This window comes from Amborella trichopoda, chromosome 5 (assembly GCF_054954075.1).
Source record: "Amborella trichopoda isolate Santa Cruz 75 chromosome 5, AtrichopodaSantaCruz75HAP2 v2.0, whole genome shotgun sequence".
Taxonomy (NCBI): domain Eukaryota; kingdom Viridiplantae; phylum Streptophyta; class Magnoliopsida; order Amborellales; family Amborellaceae; genus Amborella; species Amborella trichopoda.
In genome coordinates this window covers 3,273,300-3,295,103 of record NC_142340.1, presented here as the reverse complement: position 1 = coordinate 3,295,103, position 21,804 = coordinate 3,273,300, and the positions used below count along the sequence as shown (strand labels likewise).

At 34.8% G+C, this 21,804-nt stretch overlaps 1 protein-coding gene across 24 annotated transcripts; it reads left to right on the top strand.

Moving 5' to 3' along the window:
• The first annotated feature begins 1,539 nt into the window (after positions 1 to 1,539).
• On the top strand, positions 1,540 to 9,976 carry LOC18443380 (Regulator of chromosome condensation (RCC1) family protein). 24 transcript variants are annotated; one of them, XM_020673058.2, is made up of 7 exons: positions 1,540 to 1,623; positions 2,043 to 2,144; positions 2,399 to 2,443; positions 3,327 to 3,362; positions 3,494 to 3,610; positions 4,131 to 4,536; positions 8,782 to 9,976. In XM_020673058.2, exons 4-7 carry the CDS (start codon positions 3,327 to 3,329, stop codon positions 9,747 to 9,749), a joined length of 1,527 nt encoding a protein of 508 aa, XP_020528717.1. In that variant the 5' UTR covers positions 1,540 to 1,623; positions 2,043 to 2,144; positions 2,399 to 2,443; the 3' UTR covers positions 9,750 to 9,976. The 24 variants fall into 24 exon arrangements, with proteins under 24 accessions (XP_020528717.1, XP_088723016.1, XP_020528719.1 ...); XM_088866890.1 differs by having other exon boundaries at positions 3,486 to 3,610; XM_020673060.2 differs by having other exon boundaries at positions 3,478 to 3,610.
• Positions 9,977 to 21,804: the final 11,828 nt, after the last annotated feature.

The window sequence follows — 21,804 nt, the reverse complement described above, 5'->3', positions numbered from 1 at the left end:
TCGATGAAGGACCCATTTTCCGGATTGGTAACCCTGATCACCTATCCATGTTTAAAAAAATGGTGAAAAACCATACATTTTAAAACATGGTGAAAAACCATACATTTTAAAACATGGTGAAAAACAATACACAAATTTTTTTCCCTCCCAAAATTATGATTTAGAAAGGACCCAATTTGCACTTTTTAGGCATCCTCACCCAACATTTTTTATTCCATACTGTAACCTCAATACTATTTTTCTTTACAACTACCTCCAAATTTTAAATATTAATATTTTAGTACTAAAATACCATGTAGTTTAACACCCAACATGTGTTCGTCCAGCACAAAAATGTGGCAAACCAACAAGAGTTGAATATAGAACTTGTCCAGTATAAAAAATGTGTTGGACTGACTTTGTACAAGTTGTGCCAATTCAGCACATTTCTGCCCGACCGACACAAGTTGAATATAGAGCCGATTAGGTACAATAAATGTGTCGAATCAGCTCTGTATAAGTTGTGCTAGCCTGACACATTATATATCGACCGGCTTAGAGAGAGAATGGAAAATGTGGCCATCAATTGAATATTTTGGTCTAAAGAAAATCAACTTTTGCATTTGAAGATGGTTACAAGTCAAACATTGAAGTAGGAGAAGTAGAAGATGTGTTTGGAAAGAAGGGAATGGGGGACATGTCTAGAAAGTACAAATTGAGATATTTATAATCTAAAAATATATATAAAAAGTTATTTATTTTTTTGTATAAAGAGATTACAGTCATTCTGGTCTTTTCAATTTTAAAATGGGTAGCGATAAGAGTGTCATTGAGTAGTCTTAAAGTTAAATTTTTTTTTAAAAAAAAGTTATAAAAAACTCAAATACTATCCTTTCTATGGATCTTACCCCAACCTAATTTTTGTTCTCACTTCTTTCTCCCTAATACACTTTCTATATAAATACCCCCAATCAAATAAAAAATTAAAAAAATCTTAAACTACCCTCACTTATTTTTACTTTAGAGGCGTCTCTCCTCTATCCCACCAAAATAGGGGATTTGGCACCTCCACTATGTAAAGTGCGGTCCCGCAGCAGTACAAAAATTCGCCTCTCTCTTCCATCCCACCTGGCTCTGGCACTGTGTAAGTGGAGTCCAACCGTAGAGCTTCTATGTACGGTCTAACAACAGGCTCGGCACTTTATAAAATGCGGTTCGGCAGCAAGGCTTGTAAAATATCGGTCCTGTAGTAGAACTCTCATACTGTGTAAAGTAGGGTTCGATAAAGAAAGGCGAAATGTCTTTTTATAATTTTTACAAAACGAAAAAGTTTTGTTTCGGGTAAGTTATATAAAAAGTGTGGTGTTTAGGTTTTTTTTTTTTTTTTTTTTTGTAATTTTTCCAAATAATTATCTGACCGCATAACTCAGCCCAAGACATCCATTGTAACATACTAACATCTAAGGAGTGAGAATAGTCGTGACCACTGGTAATAAAATAAATGATCATTCCCCACGAAAATAAAAGTATATCAATGCTATTTCTCCATCTTCCCCTTCCAAAGCAAAGGACAAATGGATAGCATCCCTTCACAAAAAGTTGCACAAATTTCAGTAGGAGAAGCCCACACCCTTGTTCTTTCAGGTACAACATCTCTCTCTACTTTTGTTCTCCTTCCATTTATTCTTTCCATAAACCCAATCTGCAAATTTTCATCGATGCGCTCATATCTGAAACTCGAGATTTTGACCTCATTGGAATTTAAGCATATATATATATATATATAACAAATTTTCATCGATGCGCTCATATCTGAAACTCGAGATTTTGACCTCATTGGAATTTAAGCATATATATATATATATATATATATATATATATATATATATATATATATACTACATTTTCTTCCGTTTCTTTCTTTCTTTCTCTTTCCTTACTTCAAAAATTGGGATTTGGGTTCAATTTTGCAGGTGATGGCAAGGTTTATTCATGGGGTCGCGGCATGTTTGGCCGGCTTGGTACTGGTAATGAAGCTGATCAGAATTCCCCTGTTCTTGTAGGTTTTGAGAGAGCGAGACGAAATTTTGCAGAGGGAACCCTAGAAATGGCACCCAAATTTGTTGCGGTTGCCTCTGGTGCTTACCACAGTCTCGCATTGCAAGGTAATTTTTTTTTTAAAATTTTTGCTTTTTCATCTCTATACTGGTATTCATGATTTTTTTTGGCTCAGTTCTTTCCTTTCGTCTCTTTCATTTCAACCTATTTTGTCACGTCTGAAGAATTCAACACATCAATGAGTATTGGTGCCATATATATTTGCATTGTTTTTTAATTCAACACTCCATATTCGTTTTGAATGATGTTATTTATTTTGTAGAGATTATATTATCAACTCTAACCCACCTGGACCTGCCAGGTCGGGTGTCCGGATCTGGTCAATGCTGGGCCGGGCCTGGGTCAGGTCAACCCTTTTCTGATTTGTTTGTTATGTAGTGAATAAGTGTGGGTATTGGTGCCTGCATTCTTGTGAATTGCATAATTATTATGTATATGAGAATGCACTGGTGAATTGAGAAAATTATGTTTATATAGATAATACATAATTATGTATGGGACTGTAAATGTGATTAGTAATGTCATGGAAACATCATAACCATGAGGTTGTCACTGTCGAATCATTGATTGGATGGTGATAATCCACATGGTCAAACATTAAAAGAAAAAAAAAGAGACAATCCACTGGGCGATGTTGTTATGGATAATATTATTGATTTTTTCTGTTAGGTATGTATGCATATGAAATTTGAGAATGCTTAATGCACTAGTGAATTAGTATGTGTATTGATGGACGCAAATGAAATTTTTTAAATCTACATATGTACATATGTAACTATGTATGAGTGATTTAGCATAGGGATTACATTTTGCAAAGAGAAATAAAAAACAACTAATCTGGAAAAATACATGGGATAAAACAAATCCCCTGGAAAAGAGACTGTTACTACTTATAAAAAACAAACAAGATATCAGATCTGCACAAAATCTTGTTTGGATTCTCATTGAAGATGGCTTGAAGAAAGAATGACAATAGTAACAATACCTTAAAGAGCTTGTGTTTTGTGGTCATTTTCTGTTTCTGTTAGGCATTTTCTTAATAAATATGTTATCAACAGATTGAAGTTGGTGGTTAATATCTTGACATTGATAGATTTTGAGCCCTCTGAGAAGCTTTATTATATGCTTGCGTTGAGAAGTATAGTGTCAACTATACTCGTCTCATGGAAGTTGCCTCCTTCACCCTTGCAATCCTTTCTTTTTGCTGATCCCATTCTTTATTCTTGTAGATGATGGATCGCTTTGGTCATGGGGGTACAACTATTGTATCCTTTTGATAATGGCATATTTTCTTTCTCTCTGATCATCAATATAGCTAAAACTTGAGCCCTTTGTTAGAATGTTAATGGTTTTCTGTTTCAATAGTTTTTTCCTTCATAGTTGCACGGATGGCCAGCTTGGTCATGATTCAGGTAATACTTTGACTCCTCATGTCCTAAATGGATTCAGTGGACTGAAGTCTATTGATGATTCAGTGGATGAACCAAATACCAACATGAAGGAACAATTGAAGGTAAACCAGTCGTGGCATGTTTTATTGTCTCTAGTGCCTTCAAGGCCCTTAGTGATGGGACTTCAGACTTTGAAGGTCCAAAGTTAGAAGGCTCTTAGTGATGGGACTTCAGACTTTGAAGGTCCAAAGTTATAGTAAAAGTTCCTTTGGACTTCTGTATAAAGTCGTTGTCATTTTGAACCTTGAAGCTTCAAAGTGGGGCAGTTTTTTAGAAAAAATGAGAAAAGGGAAAAAAAATGGGTATGAGCGTTAACTGGATCTTAAAATTCACCAAATAGACGGTCAAGATTTATTATTGGATGGGGGCTCATTTTAGTATATGTAAGGTGCTAATTGAATTTTATTTTTTTGGGGATTGATTGTTGGGATGAAGAGGATACTCTTAACAATTTTCAAATTGTGGTTTAAGAAATTTGACATTAGAGCCACTTAGAAGCAGCCCAAGGGCTTTGTCCTTTATCACTCCATATGTTCTCCTTCCTTTCTTTATTTATCATCTTTTGGCTGGACTTTTTCTCAGGTTTCTTCAATAAAGGCTGGAGGAATGATGTCACTTGCAATTGATAGTCTGGGGAATCTCTGGATATGGGGCAACTGTCCATTTCAGCTTGATAAAAGCAATACAAAATTCTCTCTTGTGAGCATTGTCCCTCCAAAGCCTGTTTTGGATTTCCATGGACGATTTGTTCACAAGGTGGCTTGTGGTAATGAGCATGTGGTAGCCTTAGTTGGCTCCTCAGAAACTTCGAAGGATTTGCTATGCTATTCTTGGGGTAACAACAATCATGGTCAGTTGGGTCTAGGGGACACCGAAAGGAGGAGTCACCCTGAACTTGTGAAGACTTTTGGACATGACAGTCCTTGGATGGTTTGTGAAGTAGCATGTGGGGCCTTTCACACCGCCATACTCACACAATCAAAGGCAGGTAATCATAAATCTATGCTATGATACACATGTACACGCGTGCACACACACACGTGTGTGTATATATATATGGAAGATGCTAGGGTTAGCCCACTTCCTAATGGAATAGTATAAGCGGAACGGTCCAGATTCAATCTGGGCCGATCTGACAGTCAGAAGCGTATTTTGGTAATATAATTTTAATATTGTTATATAAATCCAAATAGCATGAAATTTGGAGCATCAACTTTTTTCATCAAGGCGCACCTAATAAAAATATTAAAAAAGTAATTCGCATAAAATAAATTGAACTTCAAGGGTATTTTGGTCAGTTTATTTTATGCGAATTATTTTTTTGATATTTTTATTAGATTCCAATATTTTTGAAGAATAGATGCTCCAAATTTCAAGTGATTTGAATTTGTAGAAAAAAAAATTAAAATTCAGTTATGAAATACAATTGTGATCATTAGATTGGCCCAGATTCAATAGGGGCCATTGGACTTATACTGTTCCATCAGCCCATGGGCTAACATGAGCTTTTTCCTAAGGCTGCAACATTAAAATGTAGAATCACAGATGCACCTCAAAAATCTATCGAAAATGTTTTTTTAATGTTGAAAAAACACTCTAATCGATCATCTCGACATCGTGATGTATGAATATGAAAAAAAAAAAAAAAATTTGAGTCCTAGAAATAGTGCATCTTGCAACACATTATCTAGACCGTCAATTTTCAAGATTTTCATATATTTATAGATCTATTTAATTTTAACTTTTTTTAGAATTTAAAATTTTCTGATTAGGTATGCAAATAGATTTTACGATAATAATAAGAATTTTTTACAACAGAATTAAATGTTATGATAAAATTTTAATGTGCGCCTTAATTGGATTGTTTAAGGTCGCAACCTTATAGAAACGGCACCCATAATAGTATAATGCAACCACACTTTTAGAAACCATGTTTGTGGTATTTGTATGACCCAAAATTTTGCACACACTCTCTCTTCATCTCAATAATCAATCCAAAAAAAAAGTTCAATTTGAACCCTAGATATGGTCAAAATGAGTCCCCTTCAACAACGAATGTAGACCATTCATTTGGTGAATTTCAATATCTTAACATCGACAAATTCAAAATCATTTTTTTCTTTTTTAACATTGTTCATCTAATGATAATAATGCCATCTAAAAAATCTGGAAAAGAAAAAATCCTTCTAAGCCCTAGATCTAAGTATTTTATCAAAATGGACGGCCTATGTTAATTGGGCTAAAAAAATATTTTCTTGGTTTCGTTTTCTAATTTTTCTCTTTTGTGATTGTTCATTAGAATGAAAAAGGTTTATATTTCAAATTTTGATTCAAACAAATGCCCCTAACATGATTTTTGAATATTGTTGCATTATACTATGATACAACCGTTGCATGAAATCATTGCCTATATATATATATATATATATATATATATATAGAAAATGATCCTGTGAACCACTGGGCTCAAAAGTAAAAATGAGCCCAACGGCCTAGATTGAATTTGGGCCGATCTGACGATCACGGATGCTCGATAGTGTTTGAATTTTAATTTTTTTTCTACGAAACCAAATCACTTGAAATTTTAGACTTGTGTTCATAAAAAATAGGTGAATCTTTGAAAAATATCAAAAAAATATTTTAGATGAAAAAAATTGACCAAAATACCCCAGTAAAGTTTGGGGGGTATTTTGATCAATTTGTTTTTTTTAGGATTATTTTTTTTAGGTGCAGCTTGATGAGAAGAATACACACTTTAAATTTCAAGTGATTTGGATTTGTAGAAAATAAATTAAAATTTAAACACTACCGGACATCCGCGATCGTCAGATCGGTCTAGATTCAATTTGGGTCGTTGGGCTTATTTTTTCTTGTGTGCTCACTGGCTCACAGGATCATTTTCCTATATATATATATATATATAGGAAAACACAACAAAACGCCTATAAGTGAAGTTCTATAGTACTTCACCTATGGCTTTATCACCGTTCAAAGTTTATCATATGGTCATCGATGTTTGATAATGTTTTAATTTTAATATTTTTTTACAAATCATAATAATCTGAAATTTTGTAGGTGTGTGTGCCTTAGTGAGATGCACATGAATAAAATATAAAACATATAATTTGAATGATAAAAATTACGTAAAATACCCCTATAAAGTTTCAGGGGTAATTTTATCATTTTATTTTATGATTATTATTTTTTTAATATTTTATTTTGGTGCGACTTGGTCATATGTACACACGCCCCAAATTTTAAATAAATCCGATTAATACAATAATTATAAAAATTCAAATATTACCGAACAACTGTGACCGTGTAATGAACTTTGGATAGTGATGAGGTATAGGTGAAGTAATATAGAACTTCACCTATAGGCGTTTATTATATGTTTCCATATATATATATATATATATATATACTTTTTTATTTTGAGGGGTTGTTAACTATAGATGACCCCTATATATGCGCGTGCGCACACACACACACACACACACAAAGAAGCAGACATGTTTCCCTTCTGTTATAGTTTTCATGTTGGTCTTTCAAAATCTTTTGAAGTCTAAATCATGGTTCACATTGTTTTGGCCCAAAACAATAACCATCTCAATCACCATAGGTTTTTGGGTGAGGTTATTTCCATGCATTTTTGGGTAAGGTTATTGTCCAATGAAAAACAATTGTTTCTTGTCTTTGAAGGCCTCAGATATATTGCTGAAATTTCGTATTACTTTTAATTATGCTCATTTTCATAGATGACTGAAGTATGAGTAACAAATCTAACTGATGGGTCCAGTCTCTCTAAAACAGCTGTTATAGTCCAGTGACTACAATTGCTTTCTCAAAATCCATGTTGAAATGGACAATCCAGTAAAAGATTATGAAATGGATTATCTAGGTCAGCCATTGAGGTAGCAGTCAAGATGGAGCAAGTTTTAGTGCTTCAAATCCTTTTTCCTTTTTATGTCTCTTTTGTTCCAGATCCACGAGGTCAAGAGGATGGATTTGCAAAGTTTTGGGTCTTCAATCCATCTCAAGATGGATTTTGGAGGTGCAAATGTAGTCCGTGAACTACAATGTAGGTGTTACTGAAACAGTTTTTCTAAGTAATCTATAAATCTCTATTCTTAAAGAAGTTTTATCGAACAACTGTGAGACCAGCTTTGCTTTATGGGATGGAATATTGAGTAGTCAAGAAACAACGTACTCCTAGGATGTGTAGCTGAGATGAGGATGTTGAAATGAGATGAGTAGCGAGACACGAAGGGATATAATTCAAAATGAATACATTCGGGAGAATTTATGTATGGTTCCAATTGGTAATAAGATAAGAGAAAGTAGACTTAAGTGGGCTGGTCATGTGCAGCGCAAACCTAATACAACACTTGTTAGGAGGTACGAGTTGGTTCAAGTGGAAGTCTCAAAAAGGACAAAGGGTTGACTGAAAAAGACATAGTTGAAAGTAGTGAGAAAAAAATGGCAACTTATGACCTCACTGAAGGTATAACCCTTGATAGAGCATAATGGTGGACCACGATTGGTGTAGTCAGCTACAAATAGTTGGAAAAAGACTCTAATAATGATGATGATAATGATGAATCTATAAATCTCTATTCACATCAATGATAATGGTTAACAGTAACCAAAAAAAAAAAGTAATATTGAAAGGGAAAGTGTCCTGCGATCTGATTGGCCATGTGAATGGTTAGGCCATTGGAAGGTCTTCTCCGTCCAATGAAATGATGGATGTCAAACATCACTGAGGTCATGTCCTAATCTGGTGGGTCCCACTCCCTCTCCATTACCTTTCTTAATTTCATTGAGGGGTGATGACTCCAGTTGTGTATGCTTTTAATTCTTCTTGGATTATAGTATGCATACTCATTGTTGTAATACTGAACTCATTCACTATATTTTGGAACAACCATGCAGCCTTCAGATTTTTATAAAGTCGCCCTTAAAACCTGAATTTTATCCTGTGTTTAGTGGGGTCTCTTTTGAGTATTGATGTAATTCCCTTTTTGACTTTACAATGTTTCTAATGTCCTCAATTTCAATCAAACCAACCAAGATGAATTTCATTCTCTTGGACATTTCATTTGAGTATTTTTGTGGCATGTGACTTCATCACTGTCACTTCAATCATATTTTCGGCCAATGTTGTTTTTCTATTCTATTGACTTTATGTTTTTACCATTAGTTCCTCATGTAAAACCTACTGCTGAGTCAGGAATTGAAGGAAGATTAAGCCACTGCTGGACATTTGGCCTTGGTGATAACGGTCAACTTGGGCATGGAACCACCAAGAGTACATCTATACCTGAAACTCTGACTGGATTACCTCAAGATGCATTGCTCAAATCTCTTGATTGTGGATTATTTCACACTTGTGTGGTTAGTGAAACTGGTGATGTGTTTATATGGGGCATGGAGAGAGGTCTTGGCCTATGCCCAAATGCCTGTTTTACTGGGAATGATGCGGGGGATGCATTAACTCCTGTAAGGATGATTTGTGAGGAAGATTATGGACCAAGATTTAGAGACCCGATTCAATTAGCTTGTGGTGCTGCTCATACTGTTCTTGTAGCGAATGGTGGCTCTGAGATTTGGACTTGGGGTCGTGGAACCAGTGGCATTCTTGGAACAGGTAACACAGGTGATAGTTTTCTTCCTTGTAGGGTGATATGGCCAGAACCTGGTGCGGACCTCGAGGAAAAAGAAAAGGAAAAAGAGAAAAAGGAGATCGAACCTCCTGAAGGGGACTCTAAGGAGAAAGAGAGAAATGAGACCGTTGAAAAGGTTTCTGATGAATTGGAGGGTGATAAAATAAAGGAATTGGAGAAAAAGTTGGCAATGGCATTGGATGAAGTGCAGCTTCTTCGTTCAAAGTTAAGTGTTATGGAGAGCTACATCAATTTGCTTCATTTCTCAATTTTTGGGGAGAGCATAGAGAAGGGTGATGTGCTCTCGACCTTGCAGAATGTGGGAATATTCGATGTCGAGAGGGAGTGGGAGAAGATGCTTGAGTCGGCCAGCCATCGCAAGCTTGGTCAGCTTGAGGCATTCTACCGTACCATGCTAGCTGGAGTGAAGGACAAGCTGATTAAGAGAAGGATACAAGAGTTGCTTAGGGATTGCTTCCATTCTCTCTCTACCGGAGGCCATATTCCATCCAGGGATGATTCAGTTTTCAGATAAGTCTTAGGCTCTATGAAGCTCTCTCTCTCTCTCTCTACAAACACGCACATGTATATGTGCTCTCTCTCTCTCTCTACATGCATGCACGTATACACGTGTGGTCTCCTATAGACCCTCGAGTTCGTTTTTGAACCTGTATGTGCCATCACCTAAGTTTATGGTTTTCCCGAATATTCAAGGCAATAGGTTTGTATCACACAGTTTGAATGACTACCCATTTTGTATCATTTGTATTTCATGTTTTTGTGTCCATTAAAAGCATTAGCACTAATTATAGTAACATTTATAACCAAGAAAAGAAAATCCTTATTAAAGCATATAAACTTTTGATGTTAAGCTCCTTACAGAGGCTGCCTTTATCTCTAAAGAGAAGCAAATGCATCATCATTGTGTCATTGCCAACTGTCAACTGTGGACTTTTCCTGACCTCTTTGATAGTACTTTTCCTTTGTGAAGCTCTGATAATTCTTTTGTGTAAATCATGTTATGTTATGGAAAGATATGTTATGGAAAGATGTAAGAATGGTTAACGTTCCAACTTCAAACCTTTTTAGTCTTTTGTTTCTTTCTTTTTTTCCACTTATTTGCATTGAAATCAATGTTGTCAGATTCGCTTCGGAGGTTTTTCGGTTTGGTGAGAAAAACGACGCAATTCGATATTTCGGCTGATTTGGAAGAAGACTTCGTATATATATTTTTAATTTAATAGAAATAAATTAGATATAAATAAAAAATAAAAAATTTGAAAAAAACAAATTACTTTTGTATAGATATTTCTTTATTTCGGCTGAAGCTTATGTCAAATCGGACTGAAGCTCACCGAAGTGGCCCGAGGCTTTCCAAAAGTGGCAATACCAGGCTTTACCTTGCATCGATTTAGGCTTTACTTTGCTTTGGTCTAGGCCTAAAATTAGAAGGCTTCGCCACTACATCTGCAGCCAAGCAAAATGAAATCTCTTTCGAAGGCTTAGCCACTTCATCTGAAGCCAAGCAAAATGAAATCTCTCTCTCTGCATAGAGAACACTTGGCATTCAACCTGTATTAAGAGTGTAGGTTATCGTGGCAGGGAGCTGCTTCTATTTAAATTTGAAAATAGTTGATTTGGGTATAAATGTGTGGGGGTTGAGTGATCATTTCCTACTTCATTGGAGTGCTATTATATAAGGAAAAAGTTTCATCTCTTCCTTATTATTAAAGAGTTTATTTTTTAAAAAATAATTTTCACGGATGTAATTATTCTATTTTACTTTCATTATCTCCAACTTCCATATCAATGCATTTTTCATGAAATTGAACCATGAGTTTAAATCATATACTTAGGTATGATTTGAATGACTCGAATAATAACTTAGAAACACATGATTTCCCTATGTTAACATTTTTCACATGTTTCAGCTAATCCTTTATCTCTATAGGTAGAAAACATTCTAGTCTCTACCAAAAGCCAGAAGGGCTTGGAGAATGTAAAATAAAAGTTAGATGCCAAAACCAAACGTAGCAATAATATATAAAATATATTGGAAAAAACGAAGTGATAATACATGCTCGGAGGTTGGAGGAGACTGTCATGGTAAATATCTTAAATTAATAGTTTTTTATTCTATGATTTATGGTACTACTAAATATGGTAACTATCTTAAATTAATAGTTTTTTATTCTATGATTTATTTGATTAGGTACAAGTAAATATACGGGTCAAGGCGCAATTTTTTTTAATAACTTACTAAACTACGTTTTTGTTTTTAAAGTTTTTATGGGTGTTTTTTTTTTGGGTAATTGAGTAGGTGGGACAGGCCGATATCCGTTTTTTCAATAGATTGGGGAGTTACATTTTGAAGGTGTTTTTTCAATAGATTGGGGAGTTACATTTTGAAAGTGTTTTTTCAATAGATTGGGGAGTTACATTTTGAAGGTGTGTTTTTTCAATAGATTGGGGAGTTACATTTTGAAGGTGTTAATTGGGGGTATCAGCGGTAGAAGGTGTTTTTTTTGGGACATTACATTTTGAAGGTGTTAATTGGGGGTGTCAATGGTAGGAATGGATACCTGTTGTTCAATAGATTGGGGAGTTACATTTTGAAGGTGTTAATTGGGGGTATGCTAATGGATACCCATTTTTGGGGAGTTACATTTTGAAGGTGTTAAATTGGAGGTGTCAGCAAATACCCATTTTTTCAATAGATTGGGGAGTTACATTTTGATGGTGTTAAGAGTTACATTTTGAAGGTGTTAAATTGAGGGGTGTCAGTGGTGGTAGAAATGGATACTCATTTTTTCAATAGATTGGGGAGTTACATTTTGAGGGGAATTACATTTTGAAAGGTGTTAATTGGGGGTGTCAGTGGTAGGAATTGGGGCGTGTTAGAGTTACATTTTGAAGGTTTTAAATTGGGGGGTGTTTGTGATGGTAGAAATCGATACCCATTTTTTCAATAGATTGGGGAGTTACACATTTTGAGGGGAATTACATTTTGAAAGGTGTTAATTGGGGGTGTCAGTGGTAGGAATTGGGGAATTATATTTTGAAGGTGTTAATTGGGGGTGTCAATGGTAGGAATTGGGAAGTTACATTTTGAAAGTGTTGTGTTAATTAGGGGTGTCAGTGGTAGGAATTGGGGAGTTACATTTTGAAGGTGTTAATTGGGCATGTCTGTAGGTGTTGTGTTAATTGGAGGTGTTAGCGGTAGGAATTGGGTAGTTACATTTTGAAGGTGTTAAATTGGGGGTGTCAGCGGTGGTAGGAATGGATACCCGTTTTTCAATAGATTGGGGAATTACATTTTGAAGGTATTAATTAGGAATGGATACTACGATGTGGTAACGGAATGTGGGGATGCTACCACCCCGATCCCAACCCCTTTCCTATTGGTGTTTTAGTTTGTATAATTAGTTTTTATAATTTTAAGGTTCACAAATAGCATTCCTACTAATATTTTTCAAGTAGGAGCATAAAATTCAATCATTTATACTTATTTCCATTTTACTAATAAGAATCAAACTGGTGAGAATTTTTTTTTTTTAAAAAAAAAAGTATTCCATTATCTTTATTTTCATTTTATGAATAAAGAAAAAAGATCTTGTTAACCCATGAGCTGATGGAATAATATAAGCCCAATGGTCCATATTGAATCTAGGCCAATCTGACAGTTACAACTATATTTCATATGAAAAATGATCTTATAAGACCCTCCCCCACCCATGTGTATAGGTCCCCAAATGATCACCATTAAATTTGACACGGATCTATAGAAAAGTCAAGTCCTACACTCATGTGATAACTTTTCTAGAGATCCGTACCAACTTTAATGGTGATCATTTGGGATCCTATACACATGGGTGGGGGAGGGTCTTATAGGATCATTACTCATTTCATATTTCAATTTTAATATCGTTTTAAAAATCCAAATCACATGAAATTTAGGTTGTCCACTCTTTTTATCAAGGTGTATCTACCAAAAATATTAAAAAATAATTTGAAAAAATAAATTGACCAAAATACCCTTTAAAATTTTAAGGATATTTTGATATATTTAATATTTGTGAATTATTTTTTCATATTTTTATTGGATTCGCCTATTTTTAAAGAATAGACTATCTAAATTTCAAATGATTTAGATTTGTAAAAAAAATAATTAAAATTCAAATATGAAATACAATCATGACAATTGCATCGGCTCAGATTCAATCTGGGCCATTGAGCATTTACTTTAGCTGTCAGCTGACGGTGAGACCTCATATTCTCCATTTATATCGACCTCATATTCTCCATTTATATATATTTTTTCTTTAGAGAGTTTCATTCCATTATCTTTATTTCCATTTTGCTAATAATGATATAAATGGGTAAGGTTTCTTTTGGCTATTTTCCTATCTAGTTTCATTAGCAGCATGACATTTATTTTTTTGTGGTATTGTGCTTCCTATAATTAAATAATTTTGTATTGGTATATATTTCTTGTTCACTTATTTATTCATGTATATTTCTCTATTGTGCGCTACCTATGATTCATTTTATCCCATTTGTGCACTTATGAACATTTTATGTACACATGTGCACTTTTATCTTTTTGGCTGTGGTATTGTGCTTCCTATAATTAAATAAATTTGTATAGGTATATATTTCTTGTTCACTTATGTATTTATGTATATTTCTCTGTTGTGCGCTACCTATGATTCATTTTATCCCATTTGTGCACTTATGAACATTTTATGTACACATGTGCACTTTTCTCTATTATGTGCTACCTATGATTCGTTTTTGGTTAGGGCATTGTGCTTCTTAGAATTATGTAATTTTAAGTTGGATGCAGTTTGTATAGAGCCTAGGCTCTAAACAATCAAATTAGAGCCTACTTTCAAATAGTGTAGAGAAATGTTGTTTTAATAGTGAAAATCTTTGTGATAGCCTTAAAATATATTTTCATCTTTATTTATGAAGTTTAAAGTTTCAAAAATAGTGTGGATCGACAGATCTATGAAAACTTGAAAATCTTGAAAATTGACGGTCCAAAAATGTATTACAAAATACACTATTTCCAAAACTTGAAATCCATTTTTTTCTCACGTCCATGCATCTCGATGTTTAGATGATCAATTAGAGGATATTTGGGCATCAAAACAACATCTAGTGAAGTTTTTGAGGTAGGCTCTAATTGCCTCGGCTCTATATAAACTTTTCCTTTTAAGTTTGTGTATATTTATGTGTTAACTTTTATATTTACCTGAAGTTCATTTATCCCAGGTGTATTTATGTAAATTATTTATGTTACTTTTGTAGTTGTGTGTATTTCTCTATTTCTTTGTAAGTGTATTTATATAAATTATTTTCATTACTTATGTATTTATGTGTATTTCTCTTTTTTTTTTTTTTCATAGAAATACATAAGACATGCTTGTACAAATATGATCCAAATATGAGGGATCAAAACTCTCAAATACGGTTATAAGAGAAGGAATTGATCCACCTATCTTGATCGAGGAGAACAGGAACATGCCATTGGACAAAGATTCCGAAATCGCCGATTCTAAGGAAGGAATCGATCCACGTATCCTGATCGGTAGAACAGGAAGACGCCATTCTTTAGGAAGATTATGAAATCGCATACAATTGATCGTAGGAAGATTTTGAAATCGCATACAATTGGTCGTAGTTGAGTATTGAAATTGGTTGAAGATCACGAGGCGCGTCGAATAAGAACACTATTTTTTGAATTACTTTTAATTGTTTGTTGGATCCATCAAATCTATCCTTAAGGTTTTGAATTAATTTTAATTATTGGTTAGATCCATCAAATCTATCGTTAAGGGAAGAATGAATTAAGGAATTTTAGTCTGTCTGTTCTATTTCATTATATCTTTCTATTTCATTATATCCTTTATAAAATCGTTTCATTTTGTAATATTACTTTATCCTATTGCATTAATTGCTACTTCATCAATCCTATTGATTCGTTCTATTGCATTTATTGCTATTTCATCAATCTTACTGGTTCATTGTATTTTTTTTGGTAACTATCTTTAATTCTATCATCTCATTACTTCTTATTTTTTATTTATTTGCATATGAAATCCTAGTCATCTAGACACTCACCTCTTGCAAAGAAGTTCGTCTCGAACCAACGGACTGGAAAAGACCTTTACAATTCGAACTGACTTTAAGATTTAAAGAGCAAACTTTTTCTGGGCCTTATTCCTGGCAAAGAAGCTCATCTCAAACCAACATCTCCGGGGTCGACTAGAAAAGGCCTTTACAATTCGAGCTGGCTTGAAGATCCGGTTCGACTGGAAAAAGGCTATACAATTCAAACTGGCTTGAAGAAGCAAACTTTTCCTGGTTTCATAAGGGTGGAATTCCTTAGGCTACAAGTCATTTTTTATTTACCTATAAAATCCTAGTCATCTGGACACTCACCCCTTACCCCTCGCAAAGAAAGATCATCTCAAATCAGTGGTCGACTGGAAAAGACTTTTACAATTCGAAAGAAGCAAACTTCTCCTGGCTTCATATGGGCCTTACCCCTCGCACAGAAACAATTCTCATGTCTTACCCCTTGCAAAGAAGATCATCTCAAACCAACATCTCAGACCTGAAAGAAACCTTTACAATTCGAACTGACTCGAGAGGCAAACTTTTCCTGGTTTTACATGGGCCTTACCCCTCGCAAAGAAGCAATTCGAATTGACTTGAAGAAGCAAACTTTTCCTGGTTTCAGATGGGCTTTACCATGACTTGAAGAAGTAAACTTTTCCTGGTTTCAGATGGGCTTTGCCATGTTTGATGTAGCAAACTTTTCCTGGTTTCATATGGGTGGAATTCCTTATTCTACAAGGCTAGAAAGAATTCATATTCCAACTTCGATTACTTTACATCAAAGAGTCAACACAACACATTCATAGGAGTTATAGATTTGCTTTAAGAATTTGTAAAAACTTTAATTCCTATTATGTTGCATAACATCTCAACAACAGAGATCGGCTATTGAAACACACAAAAGCAGTTTCCAGAAACAAAATTCCAGAATTGTTTTTGTATCATTTTGCATGACCTTGTCTATTAGTTTGCAACCACGAGAGAAAATAGTACAGCTAGGCAGAGATATAAAAATGAAGGGTAAATAACTTATTGCATAACAGAACACCACATTCTCTTCTTTCTCTCTCTACCCCAAGAGGAAATCCAAGCAGTGAAAAACACACTCTCTCTCTATCTCTCCTCTCTTACTTCTTATAGAGGAAACCCAAGAGAACAACTCTCTCTCTCCCCTCACACACGAAACCCAGAAACAAGAAACCGTTACAGAATTACAATTCTCCACTTTAAAATTTTTGAGAATTTCTTTTATTTTTGAAAATTTCCTTTACACATCTATTTTGGCAAATATATATATATCCATTCGTCACAACTTGAATTTCAAAAATGTAATTCATAAGCCCAATGTCTGTCATCTCAAATTTAGTAATCATAGATTGCTTAAAATCACCAATCATGCTAAAGTTATTTTCGGTGAAAATTAAATCATCAACATATAAGCAAACTATCAATAGACCACCATTGTCATTCATCTTCAAATATTGAGCATAGTCAAAGGGGCACTTATAAAAACCATTTTCTTGAAAATATTTGTTGATTCTTGAATTTCAAGCTCTTGGAGCTTGTTTCAAACCATAAAGTGCCCTTTTCAATTTATAAACTTTATTTTCATGCCCCTTTATAATGTAACCTGGTGGTTGTTCAATATAAACTTCTTTTTCAAGATCACCATTTAAAAATGCAGATTTGACATCCATTTGAAAAAACTTCCATTGTCTTAGAGCAGCCAGACCAATAATTAATCTAGTAGTATCCAATCTAACAACAAGAGCAAAAACCTCTTTGTAGTCAATCCCGGCTCTTTGCTTATGTCCTGCGGCAACTAGTCTTGTTTTGTATCTTTCTACTTCACCTTTCGCATAGCTTTATAAACCCATTTCACACCAATTGCTTTATGCTGATCCGGAAGTGTTGTAAGCTTCCATGTGTCATTTTTCTCAATAGCTTGAATCTCCTCATCTATTGCTTTTTTCCACCTTTTGCCACGAACTGCATAGTCAAAACTTACAGGTTCGAAGTCGACTAAGAAACAAAATAAATTGTGCTCATTGTTAGTATTTTCTGTTTGAGCATAAATTTCACTCAAACTCCGTGTCCTTGGTGGCCTTTCATTTGATCTTTCATCCATGGAAGAAATAGATAAACTTGACTCTTGTTGAGGAGTTAAAGGTGGGGTATTTTTTTCTTGTGATCTCTCTTGAACATTGTCATTTCTATTCATTGATTCATCCAACTCCACAAACATTTTTTTTCTTCCGCATATGTGGTTGCTTGCACTACTGTCAAGAAACCATGTGTTGCTACTTTCACTCTCTTCTTTTTTACATGCCAACATGAGCATTGGTTCTTGATCCACTTTGGATTTTTCTACACAGTTCACTTGTTCTCCATTTTCTTGGGAGTTCTTAAATTTGCATTCAGAACTGTAATAGCCGATTTTTTTACAATTAAAGCAATGAATCGAAGATCTGTCATATCTTTGACAATTGAATGGTCGAGTAAAGTTTCTACCACATTGACCTCTTGAGGATTGCAACATATGGTTGTTTCCTTTTTCGGCATTGAAATTGGAATTATCGTAGCATCGTCCACTTCTATTAAATGTCCCACATCCTCTTTGACCTCTACCTCTAAATCTTTCTCTTTCATCTTTTAGGGAGAGATTATTTTTGAGCACTTGTTCCAAAGGGGTGTTTGTTTTATTCATCATTCTTTGTTCATGGGCTTGCAAAGAACCCACGAGTTGATCGGTAGTCATAGTCGACAAGTCTTTACTTTCTTCTATTGCTACAACTATGTGCTCAAATTTATGGGTAAGAGATCTTAATATTTTCTCCATGATACACACCTCATCTAGCACCTTACCATTTCTCTCGAGTTGGTTTGCTATTGCCAACACTCTTGAGAAGTAATCTGAAATTAATTCTATCTCTTTCATGTGAATTATCTCGAACTCGGCTCTTAATGTTTGCAAACGAGCTTTCTTTACTTTTTCTTCTCATTTGAAAACATTATGTAAGATCTCCTATGCTTGTTTTGAAGAGATGGCAGAACCAACCTTTTCAAAGGTGTTTTTGTCAATGCCCTGATAGATTAAAAACATATCTCTCTTGTCTAGTCTCCTTGATTCTTTTAAGATAGCCTTCTAATTGTTTGTCATTTCTGCTTCATCTTCTGGGGTTCTGGGTTCATTGTATCCTTTTACAACAATTTCCCACGCATCATGTGATCCGAGTAGTGCTTTCATCTGAATGCACCAATTTTCATAATTTTCTTTTGTAAGACGAGGACCTTGTAGTTGGTTCTTTTCGAACCGTGCTGTGATACCAGTTTGATAGAAATTTGTTGCAACAAAAAAGAATTCAAAATATAAAATAAAAGAGTTTCAACTCAAAAAATATATAAGAAGCTTGGATTGAATCAATCGACACTTTCACTATTGCTTTAGAATAGAACACAAGGCTGTAGTACAATAGAGCAACCACAATCTTTCATTTACGCCTAACTTGCCCTTTCTATCTCAACACACATATTACATCACAATAATGTCTTATTATTTATAGACTCAATTAACCGCCTATACATATAGTCTACAAAGGGCCACACACCCCATCACATTGTACACCTCTTCACACCAAGCACCCCTTCACATTGTACACGTCTTTTCACCAAACACCCCATCGATTCAGTTAAACCGCCACTTATGAATCTTCTAGAGAGAAAGAATGAGCATAGTCGTTAAAAAACAAATTAATATTCGACATATATTAATGTCCACAAACTCATACACAGATACAATGGGACGAGGTGCGAGTGCAAGCCTCTATTTCGAAATTGGGAACACGGATGGGACTTATTGGTGTGCAACCCTGCAACCCACATGAAAAGACTCATTCCTGCTTTCCCTTTGACTCTAAATAAGTTTGGGTTTTATCACGACACCACCAATGAATCATTCAAGATATTCATGATGGGTGGGTATGTAAGGGGCTTTTGGATGTTCAGCTCCTTGATGGGATACTGGGAAAGGGTCTCCGGGGGGGCCGACGACTGGGTACCGGTCAATGATAACAGGACTATGAGCATGGACATATCACTATTGTCTATAGGCATGTTCCTGTGTGTCCAGGCCGCATGCTTTGGAGTTTTCAGATCACAGGTCATTTGACGAATATCGCTCGTTCATTTTTTATATGGAGAGAAGAATGGGACAGCATCGCGTTACCTTCGATACTGAATTTCTCAGAAGTACGATTGAAATTGGTGAGATGCGGAGAAGAGCTGGTCTGCTTGGCTCATAAATGTCAGGAGCGGGGATTAGAAATATGGGTTTTAAGCAATATGAAGTGGGATAAAGTGATCCAAATTAGCCTTGGAGGAAACAACATTTATCCTGTTCTAAGTGATATGTTTCTGATTTTGAACAACAATTCTCTCCTCATTGTCGATCCAGGCCGCAACAGCAACAGAGGAGAATTCCAGTTTTACGATGTAAGGAGTACCAAATTGCTTGCCAAAAGCTGCTCTGAAGGATTGTACAACATTTTTCCACTTGCACCAACACTTTACACTATACAGTAACTGTAAAACATTTCACATTTCACATTTGACACACTTGCACCAACGCTTCACACTATATAGGAACTGTAAAACATTTCACATTTGAAACATTTTGTAGTGCACCAAAGTTTAACTCTAAGATCTCTTTTGAGGTTAATGACACTTATCTTTATAGTTTTTTGTAATTTGGATATTTCGAGCTTCAAATCAAACTATAAATGAAAGGTTTTCATTATTGGCTCGTCATTGTAATTGAGTTTTAATTTTATTTTCCTTCAACGGTTGGGATGTGATGCAAAAATCACACCTTATGGCTCTATAGTATTCTCCCTCTTATTAAAGGGTATTTTTGTCACTAAAAATAGAACTTTTTTTAGTGGAACCTCTTAAAAGGTTTTGATAGAGGAAGAAACGCGTGGGTGAGTGAGGGAGGGTGAGTGATGTAGAAAGAAAACTTGTAAAGCAAGAAGCTTGGGGTTGAAAATTGGGGGTTTTACAACAAAACCCTAGTACTGGTGGACTGTTTTTGTCAGTATTTCTTCGCAGCATCGGTGAGTCAAAGGAATGACTAATTTTATAAATTTTTCCTCTTGATAGTGAATATATCTTTGCCGGGAATACATCTTTGCCGTCTTGCCCGTGGATTCATTTTTGTTGTACTTTGAAGATTTCCCATATTGTTTGTGGTTTTATTGTTTTTTATATTTTCCCAACATCTAGTGGGATTTGAGATATCCCGATTTGCTGTGGATTCATTTGTGTTGTGCTTTGAAGATTTCCTATATTGTTTGTTGTTTTATTGTTTTTTATATTTTCCCAACATCTAGTGGGATTTGAGGTATCCCGATTTGCTGTGGATTCATTTGTGTTGTGCTTTGAAGATTTCCTATATTGTTTGTTGTTTTATTGTTTTTTATATTTTCCCAACATCTACTGGGATTTAAGATATCCTGATTTGCTCAAAAGGATTGATTGAGTTATCTCCATTTTACAATAAGTGGTATCAATAAACAAGTTTGCAGAAGGTAAAGGTAAAGTTTAAACAAGTTTGCAGAAGCTAAAGGTAAAGTTTTACTCTTTAAGAATCCAACTGCAGGGCAAATAGAACCCGAAACTCTTTATAAATATCCTTTTGAGAATTTTCATCCTACGGCGATTCTCAAGTTCATTAATTAAAGAAAAAATATCTTTTTATCTCTTATTTTTATGTTTCATTTCTTGATAAATCCAAGGTTTTAAAAGATTTCTTTTAATCTCGGGTCACTTTAAACCTATTTTTTAACCTAAACAAATGTGAGGAAGATATGTTCTTTCTAACTCCAATCCTTTCTCCCTCTTCACTTATATACCCAAATTTCTTTCTTTCTTTCTCATGTGTTTCTCTAAACACCTCTCTCTCTCCTCTCAGTAATCTCTTACCTCCACGAAGCCTTTTTCTCTCTCTCTCATCTCTCTTGAAGTTTGGGAGGCTGGCTTTTAGAGAAGGCATGTATTTTTAAATTTGCTTGGCCCAAAAAACAAGTTTAAATTAGCTCAGGGGGTTAGAAGAAATAAAATCTATGATTTTTATGCCTTAAGATATCTTTTAAAACCTTGAGCTTATTGTGAAATGAAACCTAAAAATAGAGGGCTTCTACTCTTCCCGCCATCCTATGTAATTTTACAAGAAAAAGCTACATGCATGTCATTTTCTAGCGAGCTAATTTTATAGATGGGGCAAAACATAGTTTCAAGTTATCATAAAGGCGTTACCGCATTGAAACTGCATGTTTTTGGCATGGCTTAGAGGTGCGCTTTACACCTTATACATACCGTACCCATAATATAATTAATGAGCAAGGTTTGGTATGTCTTCGAGGTGCGCTTTACTTTGAATGTTTAATATCGACACCTTATACAAACCA